Source organism: Canis lupus, chromosome 13 (assembly GCF_048164855.1).
Source record: "Canis lupus baileyi chromosome 13, mCanLup2.hap1, whole genome shotgun sequence".
In the NCBI taxonomy this organism is placed as follows: domain Eukaryota; kingdom Metazoa; phylum Chordata; class Mammalia; order Carnivora; family Canidae; genus Canis; species Canis lupus.
Window position 1 is genome coordinate 61217455 of NC_132850.1, and position 21551 is coordinate 61239005.

Here is a 21551-nt window from a genome sequence, read left to right on the forward strand (position 1 = left end):
ACGTCATGCCTGTCAGAATGGCTAAAATCAACAACCCAAAAAACAGCAGGTGTTGGTGAGGATGTGGAAAAAACCTCTAGTGCACTGTTGGTGGGAATGCAACCTGGTACAGCCGGTGTGGAAGACAGTATGCAGATTCCTCAAGAAGTTAAAAATAGAACTGTCCTGCCATCTAGCAACTGCACTACTAGGTATTTACCCAAAGGATACAAAAATACTAATTCAAAGGGATACACGTACCCAGATGTTTATAGCAGCATTATCTACAAGAGCCAAGTTATAGAAATAGCCCGGGTGTCCGCTGACTGATAAAGATAAAGAAGAGTGTTCATATATACACAATGGAATATTAGCCATAAAAAAGAATGAAATCTTGCCATTTGCAGCCACATGGATGGACCTAGAGAGTATAATGCTAAGTCAAATAAATCAGTCGGAGAAAGACAAATATCATTTAATTTCACACATACGTGGTATCTGAGAAACAAAACAAATGAACAAAGGGGCCAAAAAAAAAAAAAAAAAAAAAGAGAGAGAGAGAGGCAAACCAAAACAGACTCTTAACTATAGAGAACAAACTGATGGTTACCAGAGGGGACATGAGTGGGAAGATGTGGAAATAAGTGATAGGGATTAAGGAGTGCACTTGGGGTGAGTACCAGGTATTGTAAGTGCTGAATTACTATACTGGACACCCGAAACTGATATTACACTGTATGTTAACTACAGTGGGTTTAAAATGAAAGTAAAATAAATAAATAAATAAATAAATAAATAAATAAATAAAATTTTTAAAAATGTCATCTGATATTTTACATATCCCTCCCAGAAGTTGCAATCAAGTAGACAAAACATAAACACTCTATTCTTCACACTGAATCTTAGAACAGTATTTTTAAGATGTAAATTAGGTTATGTCAGTTTTTTATCATAATTCTTCTATAGCTTCCCACTATTCTTAGAACAGAATCCAGAGAGTTCTACAAGTCTCCGGATGATTTGGTTCACGATTCATCCCCACCTTATTTCATTCTTTTCTCTATTTTATTTATTTATTTATTTATTTATTTATTTATTTATTTAGATTTTATTTATTTATTCATGATAGACAGAGAGAGAGAGAGAGAGAGAGAGAGAGAAAGGCAAAGACACAGGCAGAGGGAGAAGCAGGCTCCATGCAAGGGAGCCCGACTTGGGACTCGATCCTGGGACTCCAGGGTCACGCCCTGGGCCAAAGGCAGATGCTCAACCACTGAGCCACCCGGGGATCCCCTTCTCTATCTTATTTAATACGTTTTTGCCAAGCTCGCCTTCTGCTGGTACTTGGAAGATGCCAAGCTCTTTCTTGGCTCAGATTTCGGAGTTTACTGTTCCCTGTTACAGTCCTCTTTCATTTATGTCCAGTGCTTTTCTGTCATTCGGGTCTTTCCTTACAGTAGGTCTTCCCCAGAAAGCCTTGTCTTTTCATGTCACACTGAAAACAAACAATTGAGCAAACAACTATCCGCCTGCCCCGCCCCCCCAATTCTCTATGCCAAGTCTGTTTCTTCAGCACGTGCCACCATCTGATAACACCATCCTGAATACCTCTTTACTCGTCTGTGTTGGGCTCTCCCTTTAGTGTGACAGCTCTATCAAGACTAAGACTTTCTAGGTATTGCGTATCCCACCCAGCAGAGTGCCTGCCACACATGGTGTGCTGATACGTTACCGAACAGGGAAGCACGGTGGAGAGGAAAGACACAAGGCCTTCGGAATCCCAGATTTCCCGCCTTGCCTAGTTGCGGAACTGAAACTCTTTGGGCTTGAGTTTTCTCATCTGTCCAAAGCATGGTTTTTATTTATTTATTTATTTATTTATTTATTTATTTATTTATTTATTTTTATTTATGATGTTATTTTTTTATTCATGAGAGACACACAGAGACAGAGAGGCAGAGACCCAGGCAGAGGGAGAAGCAGGCCCCATGCAGGGAGCCGGGTCTCCAGGATCATGCCCTGGGCGGAAGGCGGTGCTAGGCCCCCAGGCTGCCCACCAGCATGGTTTTTAACAAGCAGGCTAGGTGGTAAGATGAACTCACTTATGAGTTAATTCATGTGAAAAGTGCCCAGAATGGTGCCTATTGTTTAGCAGATAAATTGGTGATGGTAATGAAGAAGATTGGGTTTTTGACCCCTCTTCCTTAGCTCAATTGCCCTGGATACAGAATTATTAGTACAATTACAGGCTAAAACTGCCACAGTTAGGATTTCTTGGTTCTCTGCCCTTCCTTATTTCTTACAGTAAAACACGAGTGTTACATTCAGGTCAGAAAACCACTTGAACTTCGTTCCGATTATGATGACAATGTTATCAGACCTGCCAGATTAAAGCAATCGCCATCTCTGTATTGTTTCTACACCCGGGCGAAGCGGAGGGTATGCATGACGATTAAATAACACAGAACCTGCTCTGCCACTTGCATAGAATTAATTTTGGTATAGCTTCCATTTCATTAAAGAAACACTTTAAAACAGGTCAAGTGTAACCAAGACTAAATTGAAAATGCATTATTCTATTTTGGTCGGCCCTCCAAGCCGATACATATTTAATGCAATTTTATAGGGAAGTTCAAATGTCAGGCCAACTCCTTTAAGGAAACAAATGTCTTAAGTCTCACACTAGGTAATTTTAGAATAAACACTACGTATATCTCCCACTATCCTGGAGCATTCCCTGTACAGGAACTAAGCTGTTCGTGTGAGTGACGTGGAACACGGCTGACAGCAGCACATTGAACGCTGTCCTCTTCCTTGTCTGTGTCTCTTTGGGGCCTACTTTATGGTTTTAGGAATACCTTAGATTTTTCTGCATTTTCATTTCATGGCATTAGGATTTTGGAATCATGGAAGTTTAATGAGATTTAGGTCCATGCCTTGTTGTTTATCCACATATTCACAGTTTTATTTATTGGGCTGTTCAGTCAGCAAGATAACCACAGGGACTCTTAGATTTTCCGTAAGTGTAAAAGCAGCTCCTTTTAGATAAAACCGCTTTGGCCAGTAAATAAGACCTAAAAAATGAACATTTTATTTCTATGGCTCTGCTGATTTTTCAAAAATGATCGCATGGACTAATGAGTCACGTACCCTGGGCATTAGCATGTGGCACTGCAGTGTGGGATCCGGGCAGAGGAATTAAGCCGTTCGGTGGAATTGTGAGTTGCGGCCATAAATCATTAAGTGTAGTGTTTGGCTCTCAAAACACTCAAATCAACTGAAAAAGGAGACAGCTGAAATACCTTTCCTTCCTGCCAGAGTGGAGAATGTGAAATGAGGATGTCTGTGCTTTATGTTTCTACCTGTGTCATGAGTTTCCAAAGATCATTGGATTTTCTAGGAATACTTTTCCAGATTTAAAGACAGCCTAAATTGATCATTTTCCAGAAGAAATAAATCCCTGAGTGTATACCGGTAGGTCTATTTTTTTCCTGTAGCCAGATCACTCTGCCTAGAGTCTGCTGCCATTTAGAAGACCCCAGACTGCCTCAACCCCGTGTCCTATCCTGTGCCTGTTTCACAGTGAAGTGCAGAACACGCCCCACGCGTTCATGCTGCTAATACGAACGAAAACCGAGGCTCCCTCTTCATCTAGCCCCCAACTCCAGTCCTCAAGCCCTCTATATCTGCCCTCTTACAGGATATCTCATATTTAGCTCCGGTTCTTAAACTCTCGTGTTTCACTTGAGTCCACTGCAATTCCCTTTTAACTGACCTCTTTTTTCTTTTCTAAATTGACCAACCTTATTTCTACTGTGCTCTTCCTAAAACTCAGATCGTCTCATAGTAGTTTCTGCTTTAAATCTTTCAACGTTCCCCATAATGTCACTGTAAAGGTCTATTTTTTTTTTAGGTATTTTATTTAAATGCAATTAATTAACGTATAGAATATTATTAGTGTCAGTTTTGTTTTCTTTTGTCTTTGGTAAAGCTCTGTTCCTTAAGGTGATCCCAGGACCTGGCATGATCTTACCTATCTTACGAGCTCTATGCCTGTCATCTCTTCAAATGTGACCGTTGGCTACAAACTACTAGCAGCTCCAGAACATGTCACATGTGTTCTTTTGTTTCTCTATGGCTTTGCACAGGTTGTTCCTATCTTCCTTTTTTAATTTAACTATTACTTTACCTTCTAAAACTCGGAGAGCCTTATTGGATCCATATTCTAATTTGAGTTCCTCTTCCTTCCGAAGCTCCTCGTGTCTTCATCATAAACTCAGGACCCTCTTCCTGCAGTTGGAGATAACATGTGCTTGCACAGTTGTCAGACTTCACAATCTTTTCTCGATATTAGCTCTCCCTAAACTCTGTGGAATTGTGCTCTCTAGACTACCACCCCTTTGCTCAACATCCTCCTTTCTGGTGTGCCAAAGGCTCAGCACTCAGGGTTGTTCCTACCTCCTTTACCACTTCTCATGTTCTTGCAGGGCTCCTTGCCATCCTTCCTCTGTGCCTCTAGGAGTGTTTCTTGCAACTCTATCTTTAGACGTCTGATCTTTTTTTTTTTTCATACATTTACTCTCCATGGATATGGTTTCTTATATTTAGAAACAGCATCTCTGTGGGATAAATCCTGAATCTCTGTTCTCAACCCAGACCATGCTCCAAGATGCTCCATTATCACTTAAATTCCTTCGTAATACTTATCAAAGTTGCCATTATGTATTTCCATGGTTTTATGATTGCCCGAATAACTCATTACACTGTACTTTTCATGGCTCACCATTATTTTCCTAGTGCCTGGCACTATGCCTTATACACACACACACACACACGCACATACACACATACACACACACATTCCTTAGCAGTGAAAGTACATCTTATTTCAAAAAATATATATATTTAATTGTATGTATATTATATATATAAATATGAAATCAATAATTACTTGCTGAATAGATGGGTAATAACTAGATGTTATTGGGCCTATGCTAAATGGGACCATTTGTGTTTCCGAACTGCACTTTCGAAATGTAAACAATATTCTCTATATTTTTATTATATTTTTAAAATTTTAATTCCACTATAGGTAACATACAGTTTTTAAAATTTCTTATTTTATTCTGATGGAATCCTCATATTTTAAAGGTCTGTGTGTCTATGTAGGGCTTGCTAAGAGATGGCTCCTGAAAACAAGTTTTGTGACATTTCTAGACCATTAAGCATCTCCAGGCTATGTAAAGAGGGAAAGAATGATAGGAGAGAAGTGATATTCAGTGTGGTTGAAAGAAACACTCCCATCCATCTCTAGTCAAGTAAAAGGAGATTTAGGGAAACATGGAGTGGTGTGTAGATTGTACGCTGCCTTCTAGGGCTGTCTTTCTCATTACAGACATCATAGTTCAGTATAGTAAAATGATTTTCAATCAAGTGGCAGTAAAATATTTTGTTCTACTAAAATCAGTATGTAGTACGATAATCTTACGATAGATGGAAATATCATGGGTAAGTGATACCTTTTTCTACCTCGCACAAAGGTGACATATGGACGAGTGGTAGGCCTGAGTTTGATATTTACTATCCAGATTTTGGAAGCTATAGAGATTACTGTTTGTCTCACCTACAAAAATTTAAAGAGATTAACTGAATGTGGGCACTGCTGAAGAGTGGGGAGAGAAAACTAGTTGGGATAAGATGTACTTTCATGGCTAAAGAGCAAGGAGTCTTAAGGAGTCTTAAAAGAAATCAGGTCTTCCAGCTAGGAAAAAGTGACCTTAATGGAAAATGTCTGTGTGTATGGCCTAAGATAGTTTAATAACAAACTATCCCAAAATGTAGTAGATTAAAATGATGACATTTACTTTGCTCACAAATCTGCAATCTGAACAAGGCCCAACAAGGCCCAACAAGAACAACTCTCTCTGCTTGGCTTGGTGAAAACTGGGGAGGTTTAAAGCTTGAGGGCACTAGTCAATGGAGGCTCATTCACTCATCTGTCTGCCACCAGGGTTGGGAAGACCAACCGCTGGGAGCTGTAACAGCTGAGGTTTCCTGGGCATCTCTAACCCTTTGTGAACTCTTTATGTGCACTTTGTAGCATGGCAGCTTCATGACAGCCAGTGTTCTTAATTATCATGTCAGGGCTCTCAATGAATATGTCATGAGAGAGAGATGACCGAGCAGAAGCTTGTGACCTAGCCCTGAAAGACATACAGTATCACTTCAGCTTTGTTTACCTGGTTGAAGAAAGTATGAAGGTCTCCCTAGTTGCAAGTGGAGGGAACATAAGTCCTTCTTCTTGATGGAGGAATGTGAATGTCACATTTTAGGAAGAGCACGTGGCATGGGATACATAGATCGATGTAGCCAGTAAAACGAGCTTTAGGGCAATCGGTTACAAAGTATGTGGCCCATGTCCAGGAGACTTCCAGTTTGGGAAGTCTCAAAAAAAAAAAAAATTCTGCTACAGGAGTGACTCAAAGGAAAGCCAGCTTTTGGGCACCTGTCTCATCAAGGAGCTTAATGCCAGATGATGAAAGCACCCCCATTTGTTCTTTTTACCAGGCTGGACTCTCTCAATAAGATTCACCTCCTTGAGACTCCTAACTCTGGGAAACGAACTAGGGGTGGTGGAAGGGGAGGTGGGGGGGGGGTGACTGGGTGATGGGCACTGAGGGGGGCACTTGATGGGATGAGCACTGGGTGTTATTCTATATGTTGGCAAATTGAACACCAATAAAAAATAAATTTATAAAAAAAGATTCATCTCCTTTTTCTCATCTCTTATCTCTAATTGTTAAGTATAACTCATTTCTTTACATCAAATATTAATCATGATCGATACTTCTTCTTTCCCATTGTCATTAACTTCTCCAGGTACTCAACAGCTTACTCAAGGTCTAGTTTATTGTAACGTCTCTGAGCAGACTCTCTGCTTCTCCAATCTTCTACATATTTCTATCATTGTTTCTATTTTTTTCTAGCATCTTCTGAAAATTTTCAAATCTACATAAAAGCTGAAAGGATTATACAGTAACACCAGTATGCCAATACCCAAATTTCTAACATATTGCCAAATTTATGTTATCATATATTTATCTACTTATCCACCCCTCTATCCATTCACAAATCCATCTTATTTTTATGACTCATGTCAAAGTAAGGTACATACAAAAGTACACTTCATTCCTAAATATTTCAGAATGGGTATCATTAACCAGCATTCAGTTTTTGCATTCAGTATGTTTTTAGGTAGGATTATGAATACATTTTAAATAGACCTCGTATAGGCTTCTAATACATTTTTAAGTGTCATTTTTATTATGCCATTTCTGCTTCTAAGAAACCCAAATGGCTATCTATGGCCTATCAAAATAAGCCACCCTAAATCTTTCCTTAGTACAACCACATTAATTATCAAATTGTTTTTGAATTCACTTCCCTTTCCTTCTATAGTGTGAGTCCTACATAATCTGTGATGGCCATTCTCACTTCTATGCATGTCACACTGAAGACAAGTTAGAGAGGACCGTGAGGGTGGTCTGGCACATTAGGCTGTGGATTAGTTACTCTGAGTACAATACCTAGGTTAAAAATCCAGGTGCTCCCTCTAACTTGTTTTATGATTTAGGGTAAATTACTTAACCTAAGACTTAGTTTTCTAATCTTTATATTGTAAACCCATCTAACAATGTGCCTGTCAGGGTTAGTGCTAACATGTGTACAGTACCAATTAGGATGCTTGACCCATAGAAGGTGCCCAAGAAATGACACAAAGCAAGTGCTCATTAAAATCAATTAATAATAAGACATGGTAAAAGTTCACCTCAAGAAACTTAAAACCCAATCCTGTATTGTACTAATAGAAAATAATTTTCATTACAAAACAACTTGTCACCCCAGATGTAGTATTTTTTTTTAACTGTAATTTCTAATGCCAAGTTGGGGAATCAAGAAACTACTTTATATGGAACAGTAATCCTTGGGCTACCTGTCCAATACCCTCTCAAGTTCAACATACGTTACAAGAGGTAAGAAGCTATGTTTCTTTCACCTACCACAGAACAAGCACAAAGCATATATTTGCTGTGTGAATAAATAAAATACTAGTTTATTGTAGTTTGGTCAGCAAAAATTTTCTTTCTGGCTAACTGAAGACCTATGGGGAACCAAGAAGTAATTAATTACCCTACTTTCGTTTTTAAAGGTAAAAATAAAAAGCTATTAAGCCTGAGAATTTCAGTCTGTCATGAGGGAAGTACGATGTTTATGGGTTTTAGGTCTAGTGGATGTAGAGTTTGGGTTATTCATTGTTTCTTCCTACTTTGGCAGTAGGAAGAATGTATTCTTATGGTTTTTCCCTTTCCTCCTTCACTCAAAGATGAGACGAAAGTGATGGAAGTGGTTATTGACTTTCATCTTAAACTGGTGCTATTTATGTCACCGTTCTTTCGTAAAGCTTTGATTGTAAATTTCAATGAAATGTGAATCAAATGAGGGAATACATGATGTATCTCTGCAGTAATTAGTGGGTTAGAGATTTGACAATTACCCAGCTAATCTGATCAACAAAGACAGCCAAATTGGGTAGTTTAAGTCTCAAAGTGGATTTATTTGGCCTAGTCAATCCAAATTGACTATGCACATTAATTACATTAACAACACAGCTGCCAACATTCTCCTCACTGTAGGATACATGGAAAGAGCTCAAAAATTGGAGATGATGAAGGACACTGAAAAGAAACAAATGGTAGCAAGTAACCAAATAAGATGGAGTTGGGAGAAGCAAAAAAGAAACTCCAGGATATAACTGTAACCTGGAAAAAAAAGAAAAAGAGCCAAGGCTATAATTTTTTTTTTTTTCAAATACAACAAACATTTAATAATACAGAAAAGGAGAGAAGCAGTGAGAGATGCTGGTGTAATCCTATGGAAAATATATCAACATATCACCTTCTGTGTAAATAGATTAATGATGATCAAAAACTCGGACTTCCTTGGCTTTCAGTGATTTAAACAATACTCTTTTATTTACCTGCAATATTTGAACTCAAATACATTCAAGTCCTTTACTTCAATCTTTATAGTTGCTGGAACTAAATGTAGCTAACTGTCAGGAGTGGGGAAATCTACAAAATTAAATTGCTTCCTAAAATAAAATCATAGGTGAAAAATTCAAGGGTGTTGCCATCAACCTACCAAGTTAGATAATACAAATTTAAAGGAATACTGTATAGTTTATCGATATTAAAGATATTCAAAGAAAAGAAGAACCAGTTTGGCTTAAGATCAATTTTTCTTGTATTAAGTGTTTAGCTGAGGAAATCCAGAAGGAGGAAGTTATGACTGCTTAGAATATCAACAGACAGCATTCATTTCTCTTGCTTACACCATCGTCTACCCCCAGCCCCCAACATTCCACATGTCATGGCTACTTAGACTTTAAATGTATGCTTTTATTTCACCAGAGATTCATCACACTGAAATATATGAGTATCTGCAAAAATTAGAATTAAATTGAATGCAATCATCTTCATTTAAAATGAATCTTTTCCACTGGAAAAGAAACTACCATTGCAAGGCTGCTTTTTGTCTCTGCTCCTATAACAGTTGATCAGTGGCGAGAGATGATTCCCACCCTTGGCACCACAAACCCACAAGTTACTCATTCTCTTTCAGAATTATTATGGGAGCCAAATACTGGCCCATTTTTGTTTTGTGATCTGGTCTGGAAAAACAACTTCCTACATGCCTACAGCAATTACAACTGTGTCATTAATTCTGGGGGCTCATTAATGAACAATAGTTCTTGTCTTCAATATTTCTTGTTACCAGAATATTTCCCTTGGCCAAACAAAGCTGACAGGAAGATATCAGGATTTAAGAACCTACAAACTGACATTTTAGGTAGTATCATGTATTGTCCAGATTAGGATTATTTTTCTGGCTGTTTTGAAAACATCTAGGTACCTTTCAATTATTTCTTTCCATAGAGGGGTTAAGCAGATTTTCTAGAGCAGCAGTGTCTGTCTGATAGAACTTTCTCTGAGGATGGAAACGTTCTGTACTTATATTGTCCAATATATGTAGCAAGCACTAATCACTTGTAACTATTGAGCACTTGAATGTCGCCAGCGCAACTGAAGAAATTATTCTGACATTTTATATAATTGCAATTAGTTTAAATTTAGGTAGGTACAGAGTTGGGAAGAGAGTGAAGGAGCAAGAGGCATAAAGTAAGAAAGAACCAAAAGAATTCAGTAAGCAAGAGAAAAAAAATTAAAGTCATATTCTTTAAAAATGAAAATTAATGCAAAAACCCACGATGAACAGATATTAAAACTTAAAATACATACAAAGTCAGTATTGCAGATTTTTTTTTTCTTTTGCCTCTGGCTGCACATGGGCCTAACATAGCACTGATCCTGTTTTTATTTAAAATTCTGTTATTTCATTTATCATGGGGTTTTTGTAGAACATTTGATTCTTGAAGTCTTGCATTAAAGTTTATCTTGGTTATTGAGTTTTTTGATACCCCCTTAAAATCTGTGTGGGGCCTAGTGCTCCCCTTATTTCACCCTAGTTCCAGGTCCACGTGACAGGCAAGCCCAAACTGGAAGATACCTGACACAATCAAATTGCAAATGGCTGGATGGTCTTCTTGATACACGTTATTAAATCTGGGGGCTCAACATCAGTCTCTGCTTTTGACAGGTTAAGTATTCATTCATCGGTGGGGTGTTTATTCACCCTTGGTAAGGAAGGGACCAAGGCATTGTTGTCCATGTATGGCTATAGACCTTCTCTGACAACATGGCTCCTCCATTTAGGAGCTCTGGACAGGAAAGGGGGTGCTCAGGACACAGGCTGGCTAAACTCCACTTGTAAGAGATCCTTTCCACCTGACTATTCAGTGCTTTTTCTGCAATAGATGCTCCTTGGTCCTCATTACAGTGTGGTTTTAAAAAATGCTCACGTGTTATGTATATGGGGTGAAGGGCTACCGCTTGACTTAGGACAAGTCTCTGAAGAGGGAGACAGCTGGTGAATGATCTGAAAACATTCAAAGAAGCTAGGGGAGGGTGGCTGGTACTGAGCATTTGGGTGGGATCAATGGTATCTACTGTAAACACTTACACGTTCTATCTATCTCGTGTGTACTGGTAACACGTTCTTATACTGGCCTGGTCCAAGAGTCACTGACTGCTCTGTGTATCCACACAGTCCATGTTAAGAGCAGACATTCTAAAGCTAACGAAACAGGGACACCTGGGTGGCTCGCTGGTTAAGTGTCTGCCTTCAGCCCAGGTCGTGACCCCGGGGTCCCGGGATCGAGTCCCACATCGGGCTCCCTGCATGGAGCCTGCTTCTCCCTCTGCCTGAGTCTCTGCCTCTCTGTGTGTCTCTCATGAATAAATAAATAAAATCTTTAGGAAAAAAAAGCTAACAAAACAAAACAGGCTGTATTCATTCATTCGACACATATTTAATGAGCATATACTACTTATTGGTCACTTTTCTAGGTGCTGAGGAAGCAGTATTGAACAAAGAAATAGAGTTCTCGTTCTCTTAGAGCTTAAATTAAATAGGAACAAATTATTAAACAAATTATTACTCATTATAATAAAATCCTTAAAAATGCAGCAGGAAAGAAGATAGGTCCTCGCTGATAAGAAGATGGTATCTAAGTAGAAATGGAAAAAAGTCTAGGCAGCCAAGCACGCAGACATCCAAGGAATGAGCATTTTGAGCAGCAGGAGCCTGGAGGGCAAATGCCCTGCAGCGAAAGCCTGTGCTCGAGAAACTGCAAGAGGTCGGTGTGTCTGGAGCTGAGTGACTGGGGCGGGCGTGGGGGTGTGGGGGTAGGAGGGATGATAAGAAATACAATTAAAGAGATAGTGCAGGGCCAGGTTAGGGCTCCTTGGCCAGTGCAAGGATTTATGTTTTACTCTGATACAGGACACCACTGGAGGGTTGACACAGGAGCAAGACACTATCTGATTCATATTTGCAAGGAATTATTTTGGCTGTTGTGTGAAAAACAGACTTGAAAGGATATGAGGGTGATGGTTTCCATCATGTCACCATTTAATTTCTCAGGCTGTTCCCTGAAATAGAAACCTGGTGGGTCAGGCAAATGACAACAGACAGTGGCAAATGTACCCAGGCACTCGCTCTACTGTGCTGCAGACCAGCACCACGGGGTGTGAGGCCCGGCAAGCAGAATGAAGCTACCGGCCCCAAATGTGTTCTTTTTACTGGTCATCATAAATGGATCAAAGCCGGCTCAGAGGCAGCTTCCATTCCCCTGGTGTGGACAGCAGTAGACATTCTTGGTCCTGCCCCAGGGATTTGTCACAACATAGACTGGAGGTGACCATTGAGGGTCAATTGTCAAACATCAGATTAGTTTACTGTGTGATGATGTCACGTTAAGCGGATCTAAAGAGCAGTTAAGGCCAGTAACCCGAAGGCCTTATGAGGACATGTGTGTTCTAGAGCACAGGAGAAAAAGCACAGACAGTCGGGAGCTGGCCTTGATCAGTGAAGATTTTAGGGGTTCCACTGTGTTGTGAATGTCAATACATTCCCTTCAGAGTGAAGGCCAAATTTTATCTCTCTCTTTACCGCTGAGAAAGACCCGAGTGCTTGGTAGGATTCGGGGTTTTAGAGGCAGCAGAGACCACACTTTGGAACAATGCTTAAATCTTTTATCAGATGACTCCGGAGGCTACCAGTTCTGAGTTGGGTCAAAAATGAGAGGAGTTTCTGCAGCACTTTTGACTTCAGTATAAGTAACCTTGATGCCAGAGTCGTTCTAAGCTGCAAATCCCGTAGTATTAGAGGTTCCACGGTAAATAAGAACACAGAGCAGGTTCTCAGTCAAGTCTTGAATGGAGAATTGCTGTGAAAACCCTAGTGTCGAGATCAAGACCACACTACCGTAGTAGAGTTCTCTTCATGGAAAGCAGCTCCTGGCATCTTCCTTGGCTCCAGAAAAGACCAAAGGCCTGACCATTGACATCAGCTGACCGCATGACTGGAGCTCTCCCTCATGAACTTGATAACACAAGTTCTATTGTCTGGTAGGCAGAGCAACAATTCACTGAACAGCTGGACCTGTCCATTATGGAGAGGCAGGGTTGCTGCTACATAATGCGGAAGCAAGACATATTTTAAGCTTGGGGAATCCACTGCAGGAATTTTTTTTTTTTTTTAGCCATACTCTGGATTAACTTCAAATGCTCGGTTACAGCAACCACAGTCTGTTAAGGGCATAGCAGTTAAGACTGGAGGTCAGAGACACTTCACCAGCAAGCCACCTAGCCTCAGAGAGCTGGTCACCAAGAAGGAAGGATATTTGGAATGAGTGATAGGAGAGGATGATGAGTCACTCATAGCTTTGGCAATTGCAATAGCAAGAGCCTGTTCTACTAATCTCTGCTTTTCAATTGTTTCCTTGGAAATTATGACCACTCATGATGTGTAAGTATCCAGGACAGGATGGAATGAGTTCATACGGATCTGAGTGGTGCAGCTGATGCGCCATAACAGACGCTGCCAGGGTGCCACCAAAATCCAGCCTGGCCTCGTTCACTGTTGCAGTACATGGCTCACTCTGCTTCTGGGTAGTTTTGTGTCTAGAGTCCTGAAACCATGATTCTCTTTGGAGAATTGCCCTTGGCTTCGCAGACAGCTTTACCTGCATGTGAAGAGAGTCACCAAGTGTCTAGAAGTTTCTCTCTCTCTCTAGGAGACCCTGAGCTAGTGAATGGCTGATATGGGAAGATGAAAGTCCTGTTTCCATGGCTCAAGTGGGAACAACTTTCAGCTCATTTTACACTGCAGGGTCCCCTTGCAGGATCAGGAAAACTTATTCTTGACTTCCTCCTCTTCCCTGTCCTGCTTTTCCCATTCCTTTGATGGCTTCTCCTAAGCTTCTATGGCTTCTCCATAGTAAAATATTGCAAAACAAAACAAAACAAAACAAAACAAAAATCCCATTTTAGGATCTGTTTCTGTGCAATCTGACCTAAGACAGATTTCTATTACACTGACATGGAAAATTTAAGTAGGATATTTGAGTCTGGAATTCGCAGCATAAATCTGGATTAGAAATCTCTTTTTGAGACTAGTTGGCATACTGATTCCATATAATCGTGAGGCTAGATGAGATCACCTAAGGAGTGAGTGTATTCAGAGGAAAAGCCCCAGGATATAAAGTTTCAGGTTTTCTTAATCTTCTACTACTATCTTTACCAATTCAATGAAATTTAAAGCCACACTCATTTACTCAGCTTTGGTCTCAGGATAGACCCTGACTCAGGTTCTGCTGCAGTTCTCTAATTAGTCTACCTCATTTCTAGTCGTTTCCTAATCATACATCCCACTTTCCCTATCAAACTTACCCTCTAAAGGTCTATAGTCTGAGGTTATGACTGATTTATGGGTCCCCTGCATGAGCAAACCAAGATGGATCTCTCAATAAGTCAGAACATTAAACACCTGTTCAGAGATGCAAATGCTTGGCTCAGGTTCAGCTGAAAGAATTCCCAATACATTTTCCATTTAGGGAACACTTTCCCCTTGACCTTGCTGGAGAATATGTTGGACTACTGGAAAGGCAAATCTGGCAAAATATGGAGAAATAAAGATTCACACAGGTAAAATCACAGTATGTATTTGATCAAGAGAAAAGATCGATTTAAAATGCTATGACTTACGTAATGGTTTGTACACAGTATATCCATAAAACAGTGTTTGTTGAATAAATTGTATTGACTCTGCCATGCATCTTCATTTACTGCAGAATAAACTAGGGCACATGGGCAAGAGAAGATGGAGCTTTAGGAATATTATTTCATACACCATATACCATCTTCACCTAAGTTTATATCTGATATTTCTCGGTAAAGACCAACAGAATAATTTCGATGAACCTTTGTCAAGTAAAAGGAGTCTAGGGAATTGAAGAGAAAGTGATGGAAACTATCTGAAATATTTTGCTAAGGTGATGGCTTTTGAGTTTCTTTTCATAAGTAGATTAGATTTTGTGAGCTGCTTCCCACATAGACCAAAAAGCCTAAAAGTGTTTTATTTAAAAGAAAATTCTAGATGTTGATTTGAATTGAAAGTACAAGGCTTTCTTTCCTTTTGACAGTTTGCTTTTGAAAAATTTTCCCTGTGAAATACATAATATGCTGTTGCTAGTTGAATATAATGATTCCTCACCCTAGAAGATATAAAAGAAAGGAAGGCCAAATTTGGCTAATTTACATCTTGAGGAACCTATTGGGAGCCATATATGTGTTAAAAAGCAGTAACCAGCATTAATATCAAAAGCAGCTTTTCAAAAAACAAACAAAAAAAGTAAGTGTGGATAAATGAATGCTGCTGTGTTCACACTGAAGATATTTTGAAAATCTCACATACATTATTTTAAACCTATGTAGTTTCTCTGTAGCTTTTGCATCAACTTTAACATATCCAATGCACACAAATCCTATTCGAGTAAGAAAAAAAGCAAGAGTCACAGGTCTGTCTTGTATGTCCATGTCTTAAATTTATATCCCTTTAAACACACTTTCTTGGCAGTTGATCAAGTCACACCCATTCTTTGAGGCCCTGTGTATATGCCATTCTTCTAAGCAATCATCTCTGATGCTATCCTCTCCTCACCAAATACAGGTGACCATTCTCTCAACTCCCTTCCATCTTTACCTTTTTAGCCAGTGTAGAAGGGGTTCCCATGACCACACTCAGTTTCAGTGATTTCCTAGGAAGCTACAGGACTGAGCTTATGGTCATAACCATGGTCATAATACAAAGCAAAATCAGGGAAAAAAAGAAAAGGCACATGGGGTGAGGTCCAGAGGAAATCAGGAGCAAAATTCCAAATTTACTCCCAGTGGAATCACACAGGATACATTTAAATCCTGCAGCAGTAACTTGTGACAACAGATGTGAAGTACTATCTAGCTACCAGGGGAATTCATTAGAAATTCGGTGCCCAAAGTCTTCACTGGAAGCTCATCATGTGGGTAACCCATTGCTTAGCATATGCCCAATTTCCAGACTTTCATAAGGAAGGCAAATATTTTGGATAAACCAGATTTTTTTTTTCACAGTTCAGGCACAGTGAACTATTCTTATAATTTAGGATTATATATTCACTTCTGAAATCCCAAGTTCCCAGATGCCAGCCAGGAGCCAACCTGGCCAGCAGGCCTTTCTCAGATAAGAGTCTCAGGCTTGCTCTGTTAACTATTTTTGCACAGGGAGTTATCAGTTCTACTTTATTAATTTATATGTTTGTATTCATATATAAGTGGGATCTCAACTCCATCACTGTAGGCTCACTGAGTACCTGGGAGTCTTCATTTCCAGTACAGAGTATGGGAGTACTAATGGGAGGCATTTCACAAATATTGATGATTAGAAAGGTCTGCTGGTTCAGTAGAGAACTGCAAGAAACAGGAAGGAAAGCAGACTCAGTAGTGTGGTGGACAGTTCTGCTAGCCCACCGGGGATGGAATCCTCTGTAGCATCTGGGACTTTCCTGTATCAAAGGATTGGGGATGACACAAACTTGTTAAAAATTAAGAAAGATGCCCACCATGAGTAATACTCCTCCTGACCTAAGATAATTTATTATTGTTAAATATATATATGTATATGCATGTACACACTTTAAAAAAAAAGATTTTATTTATTTGAGAGAGAGAGTGAGAGAGAGAGCAAGAGGAGGGAGAGTCAGAGGGAAGAGCAGACTCCCACTGAAGGGGGAGCCCTATGTGGGGTCCAATCCTGGGACCCCAGGATCATGACAGATGCTTAACGGAATGAGCCACTCAGGTGCCCCTACACACCCTTTTTTTGGAAATGGAAATGTACAGTATTTTTTCAATAAAATTATGTCAGAACACTATTTTACTATGTTTTTTTTTCTGTTAAAGATTTTATTTATGTATTTATTCATGAGAGACACAAAGAGGCAGAGACACAGACAGAGCGAGAAGCAGGCTCCATGCAGGGAGCCCGACGTGAGACTCGATCCCAGGCCCCCGGGATCATGACCTGAACCAAAGGCTCAACCACTGAGCCCCCAGGCACCGCTATTTTACTATGTTCTAACATCTTACTCAATCCTGTCCAGTCTATTATTTATTCTTACCACACTCAAAACACAATGCATATATTGTAACTCATGTCTCAAATTCACTTGTTTACAAAAAAGATTTACAGAGAACCTATTTGGTGCCGTTGACTGAGATAGAAATAATTAAGAGTCCCATAATAAGTATAGCTGATACTTGCACAGAGCCAGGCAGTGTTCTAAGCACCACTCCAAGAGCTAGATGCTATTATATATTCTTCTTTTACAGCTAAAATATTAAGGAAGTTAAATAACCCTCCTAAGCAGTTCCTTTGGAATCCATGCTCTTAATTACTCTGTTCAGTTGATTATCACCCCCTTGAAAAGCTCAGTCTTTTTTTTTTTGACATAAAAATTATTTTGATAAAATGAGAGGAAAAACATCCTTGCTCTGCTTTAATATTTTTTTTTTCTCCACCACTTTAAAAGTTACAGGGCTCAAGTATTGCTAGTTTTTGCCATTTCACACTTGGTGAGTTGTTTGGCCATAATGCAAAGTTTATCACTTAATAATTTGTGAAAAAGTAGTGAGGACTCAACAATGTATTTAGAATTTGTGACTGTCATTCTGAACATGGACAAAAAGGAAAGTTATATTGGCTTAAAAAATAAACATGCACAGAGCAATCTTTTTATCTCTACGGGTGTCTGATAGTTGAGTTTTTGCTCTGGTGCAATTAGACTATTTATGAAGAGAGCCTTTCATTTCCCTCAATATAATGCATTTTTGTCATTAATCGTCTCCCACACAGCGATGCAATTAATACATATTAGAGCCGGGACGAATTCACAGAAGGGAAACTACACTCCTGACTTTTTTTTATTTCTCAAAGAAAACGTTAAAAGGTTCAAAGTTATAAACAAGCTGCATTACGTCAGATGCAAACAGCAGCTCGGGAATGCACGATGACCCTACCTCTGGATCATGAGACGACATTTGGCAGGACAAAGGATTGGCCAGTATGTTGACAAGGTTCCAGGTCACCGTGAACATTCCAGTTCAGAGAGATGCTGGTGTTGTGCAGCTGCAGCCAAGGCTCTTCACAAGGTGACCAAGAGGACAGACATTTGAAAGGTACTATTCTAACCGACGGCTGCTTATGGGAGCCTTCAGGGGACTAACACGGTCACCCTCAAGTCGCAGAGGAGACAGCTGTGTCTCAGGGAGGCTAAGGGAATGTTTCATGGTCACACACATGTAAGAAAGAAGTGACAGCACAGCAACAGACACCCAGATCCTCTTTTTTCTTCAGAATTAGTAGCAGCCCACACTGGCTCTCAGACGGCTGGGAAGGTCCTCAGATCTGGATGGAGCTATAGATGTTCAGTCCCACGTCTTGTCCCCAGCATCGTTGCCTGGACTGTTGCCTGTTGTTCTGGACTATCCTTCTAAGGATGCTTGTATGGTGCACAGCATCATAACACAGCTGTGGTCTCGCAGGGCAACAGACACGCATACGTGCTCTTACTGAAGATGCGAGAGTTCCCGAAGTGTAGGGTTGCACCCCTGTGAGCAGCCGAGTGTGTCTGCAGGAGTCACCTGACCATCTTGGCATTGACTCCTAAGAACTGGCCTCGGGAAACGAGCTGCAGAAAATGCTGACCCTTTGGCCATGGCTATTTTTCAAGGAGTAATGAAGTTCTTTTTTTTCTGAAAATAAAACACTTCCCTAAATTGGAAGTGGATTTGGGTACCGTGGTGCCTAGACTTGACAACTATTTGGGGGGCTGGCTCTCCTGAAATAAAATAATATAAAATTCACATACACAAAATTAAGCTCAGGGCTGTCGGGGGTGCTGGCAAGTGGGTGGCCCTGTAGGGCAAGTCCTATTCACGGTAAATCCATCTCTGTCTGAATTATGTTTTTGGAAATCATAATTTTCCAGTTTGATAAATGGCTCTAAATGACTTCTCACTCCCCAAACACAAAGTCTGTACATTGCATTGTATCTCATTTTAGAGAATAGCCCTTAATTTTTTGTTTTCTAGGCAAAAAAAAAAAAAAAAAAAAATCCAGAGTTTCCCTGCCATGCCATAATCTTTTCAATACTCTGCTGTTTTGCTTAGATTTATAGATAGTCCAGGAAGTATTTTGTTTTTTCATCCATTGACTCTATAAAACAAATAAGACTAAACTAATGTCTTATTTATAAAACTCATCCTGGTGAATATGAGCATAGATGAGCCCAAACCTGTAGAAAAACTGAATTCATGGAAATTGTACCATGAATGTTGATACAGTTTCAAGTTGGGTGTGTGACAGCTCCATGATCCTTGAAATAAGAGGGGAAAAAAAAAAAAAACCATACTTTGCCCAACACTCTGAAAGTAACAAATTGTCTTTTGCACAAAATACTGACAAGGAAAAATAACTACTTTAGTTGTGTGATATCGTGTCTTTTTATCACAGTTAAAACCATTAACAAGTCATATTTGAAAAAAAAACAAGTGATATTTGTGTACTGCTCACAGATAACAATTAGAGGTTAAACATTGTAAGCTTTTTACTTGAACTCATAAAATATGAAAATCAATAAACAAATAAATATAGTTTACCTACTTTTGAAATATTACTTGATCGACTTGCTGATCGCCCTGGGGATTTGTCATTCTGAAAAATAAAATTAGAGACATTGATTATAAATATAGCAATAGTCTTTACTGCAGAGACTAGAAAGCACAGCGCAGGTCAACGTGTAAATGCTAGTCAACTGATAGATACACAAATTGCCAAAAAAATTTTAAAAAAAGATACACAAATTGCTTACACAATGGCTTTTGTCTCACCAAATTTTATTTCTCTAGTACATATCATTGTCCTTGTGAAAATGTTTCAATGAGCATGAGGGTATATATATCAGGCTAGTAGTATTTATTACCAGGAAATGCTCACTTCTCTAGAAAAATAAATGTGGTTCCTTTGAAATGGATTACAAAATGGATTTAAGTCCATTATTTCCTCTTTCGCTTTTGCTGCCAGGAAATTCTGAGTAAATTCTGTTTCTAGTGTCAGTAATTACTGTATACCAGGTACATGGTGCATACACCTAACTCCTGCTCTTTTAAAATACTTGTTATTCGTCTTTGATGTTCATTTGCTTCTAAAATATAAAGACATTTTTAAATTTAAAACACTCCGTTGTTTAAATCAAAAACATTCAACAATGATTTTAACACCTAAAACTTAAAAATACGTTTTAAAAAAATTGTACCCTTAGTCCTGGTCCCTTTAAAGGATTTCCAATTTAGTAGAAAAGCATGAAAAAAAAAAAGCTTAGGAACTGCTAGTTTTTTTTTTTTTTTTAAAGCCATACAACTTTAAGGTAGAAAGAGACCTTCAAGAGTGGAGCCCCCTCTTCAAAGCCCAGAGGCAGTCTTTTCCCAGCAGTGGCAGTGCTCATGCCCAAGCCGGGGCCACCTGAGGCCTCCTGTCTGGTCCAGTCTGGTTATTCCTTCTACTTGGCCGATTATCTGCTAGTGAATAATTGAGTCACAAATCCAAATGTATGCGAATCATGCATTTTACACGTACCAAGAGAATCACGGTAGACCTTTCCTTCTGCAGAGAAAATTTTGAAAGAACCTGGTCTAGAAACCAAAAGTTTGTGAAGAGTCTGAATTGATGCTTTAGGAGTCTTTTTAAGAATTTTCTGAGCATCTGGACTCAGCGCCCAAGTAGACCTGCATAGACAACCCCAGTGCATCTTGACACGGGTCATTTTTGAGAACTAAGCTGATCTAACAACCTGCAGGTCTGAAACTGCCCCACGATGACGGCTCCAGGAGGTTCCAGAAACACAGTGATGACAGGATATGGCAAATGTTATTGTGGAGACACAGTAGCTGCATTTACTGCAAATTGTCACCGTGTCATGCACAGGCTTGCAGATATTTCAGCAGAACAGTATTTTTTCCCTTACGTGTGACATCCATCTCATACGACCACTGATGTCACTGTGGAGCGTGTTATTACAGACCAAGATGAGTCACAGCGACACGATTAGTTACACCTCCTAACAGGCCCGTGATCCAGCTGGAGATTAATGAAGATGCTGCCAGCAGACATTTTGCCTTGATTAGCTTCCTCTGGTGATGGAGAGAAGGACTTTTCTCCTGACACCTCAACTCCTCTTCTAGAGACCAGAAAACAAAACCAATCCATCTTCCCCGCTGAGTGAAATTTGGGATTTTGACACACTATTGTGTGAGCAGAGGTAAATAAGTCACATAGTGTAATAGGCTGGGGGCAATTTTGTTGTGGTGGTTGTTCCATTGTGTATTCTATATTTACGTGGTATTTAAAAACACAATTAAGGAACTAGAATTGAAAGGTGTTTCAGCGAGAACCCAGAAGTGCTATACAAATTGAATATGGCATCAGATTACTGAATTTTTCAAACCAAATAGGACTTT

At 39.5% G+C, this 21551-nt stretch overlaps 1 protein-coding gene across 3 annotated transcripts in view; it reads right to left on the bottom strand.

The window, feature by feature from the left end:
• The window catches only part of MARCHF1 (membrane associated ring-CH-type finger 1), a 797228-nt gene that overhangs the window by 130644 nt on the left and 645033 nt on the right, over positions 1–21551 (bottom strand). For all 3 annotated transcript variants that reach the window (XM_072773820.1, XM_072773822.1, XM_072773821.1), the window contains exon 4: positions 19699–19749. In XM_072773820.1, the coding sequence (XP_072629921.1) occupies positions 19699–19749 (51 nt within the window). The remainder of the gene's footprint in view (positions 1–19698; positions 19750–21551) is intronic.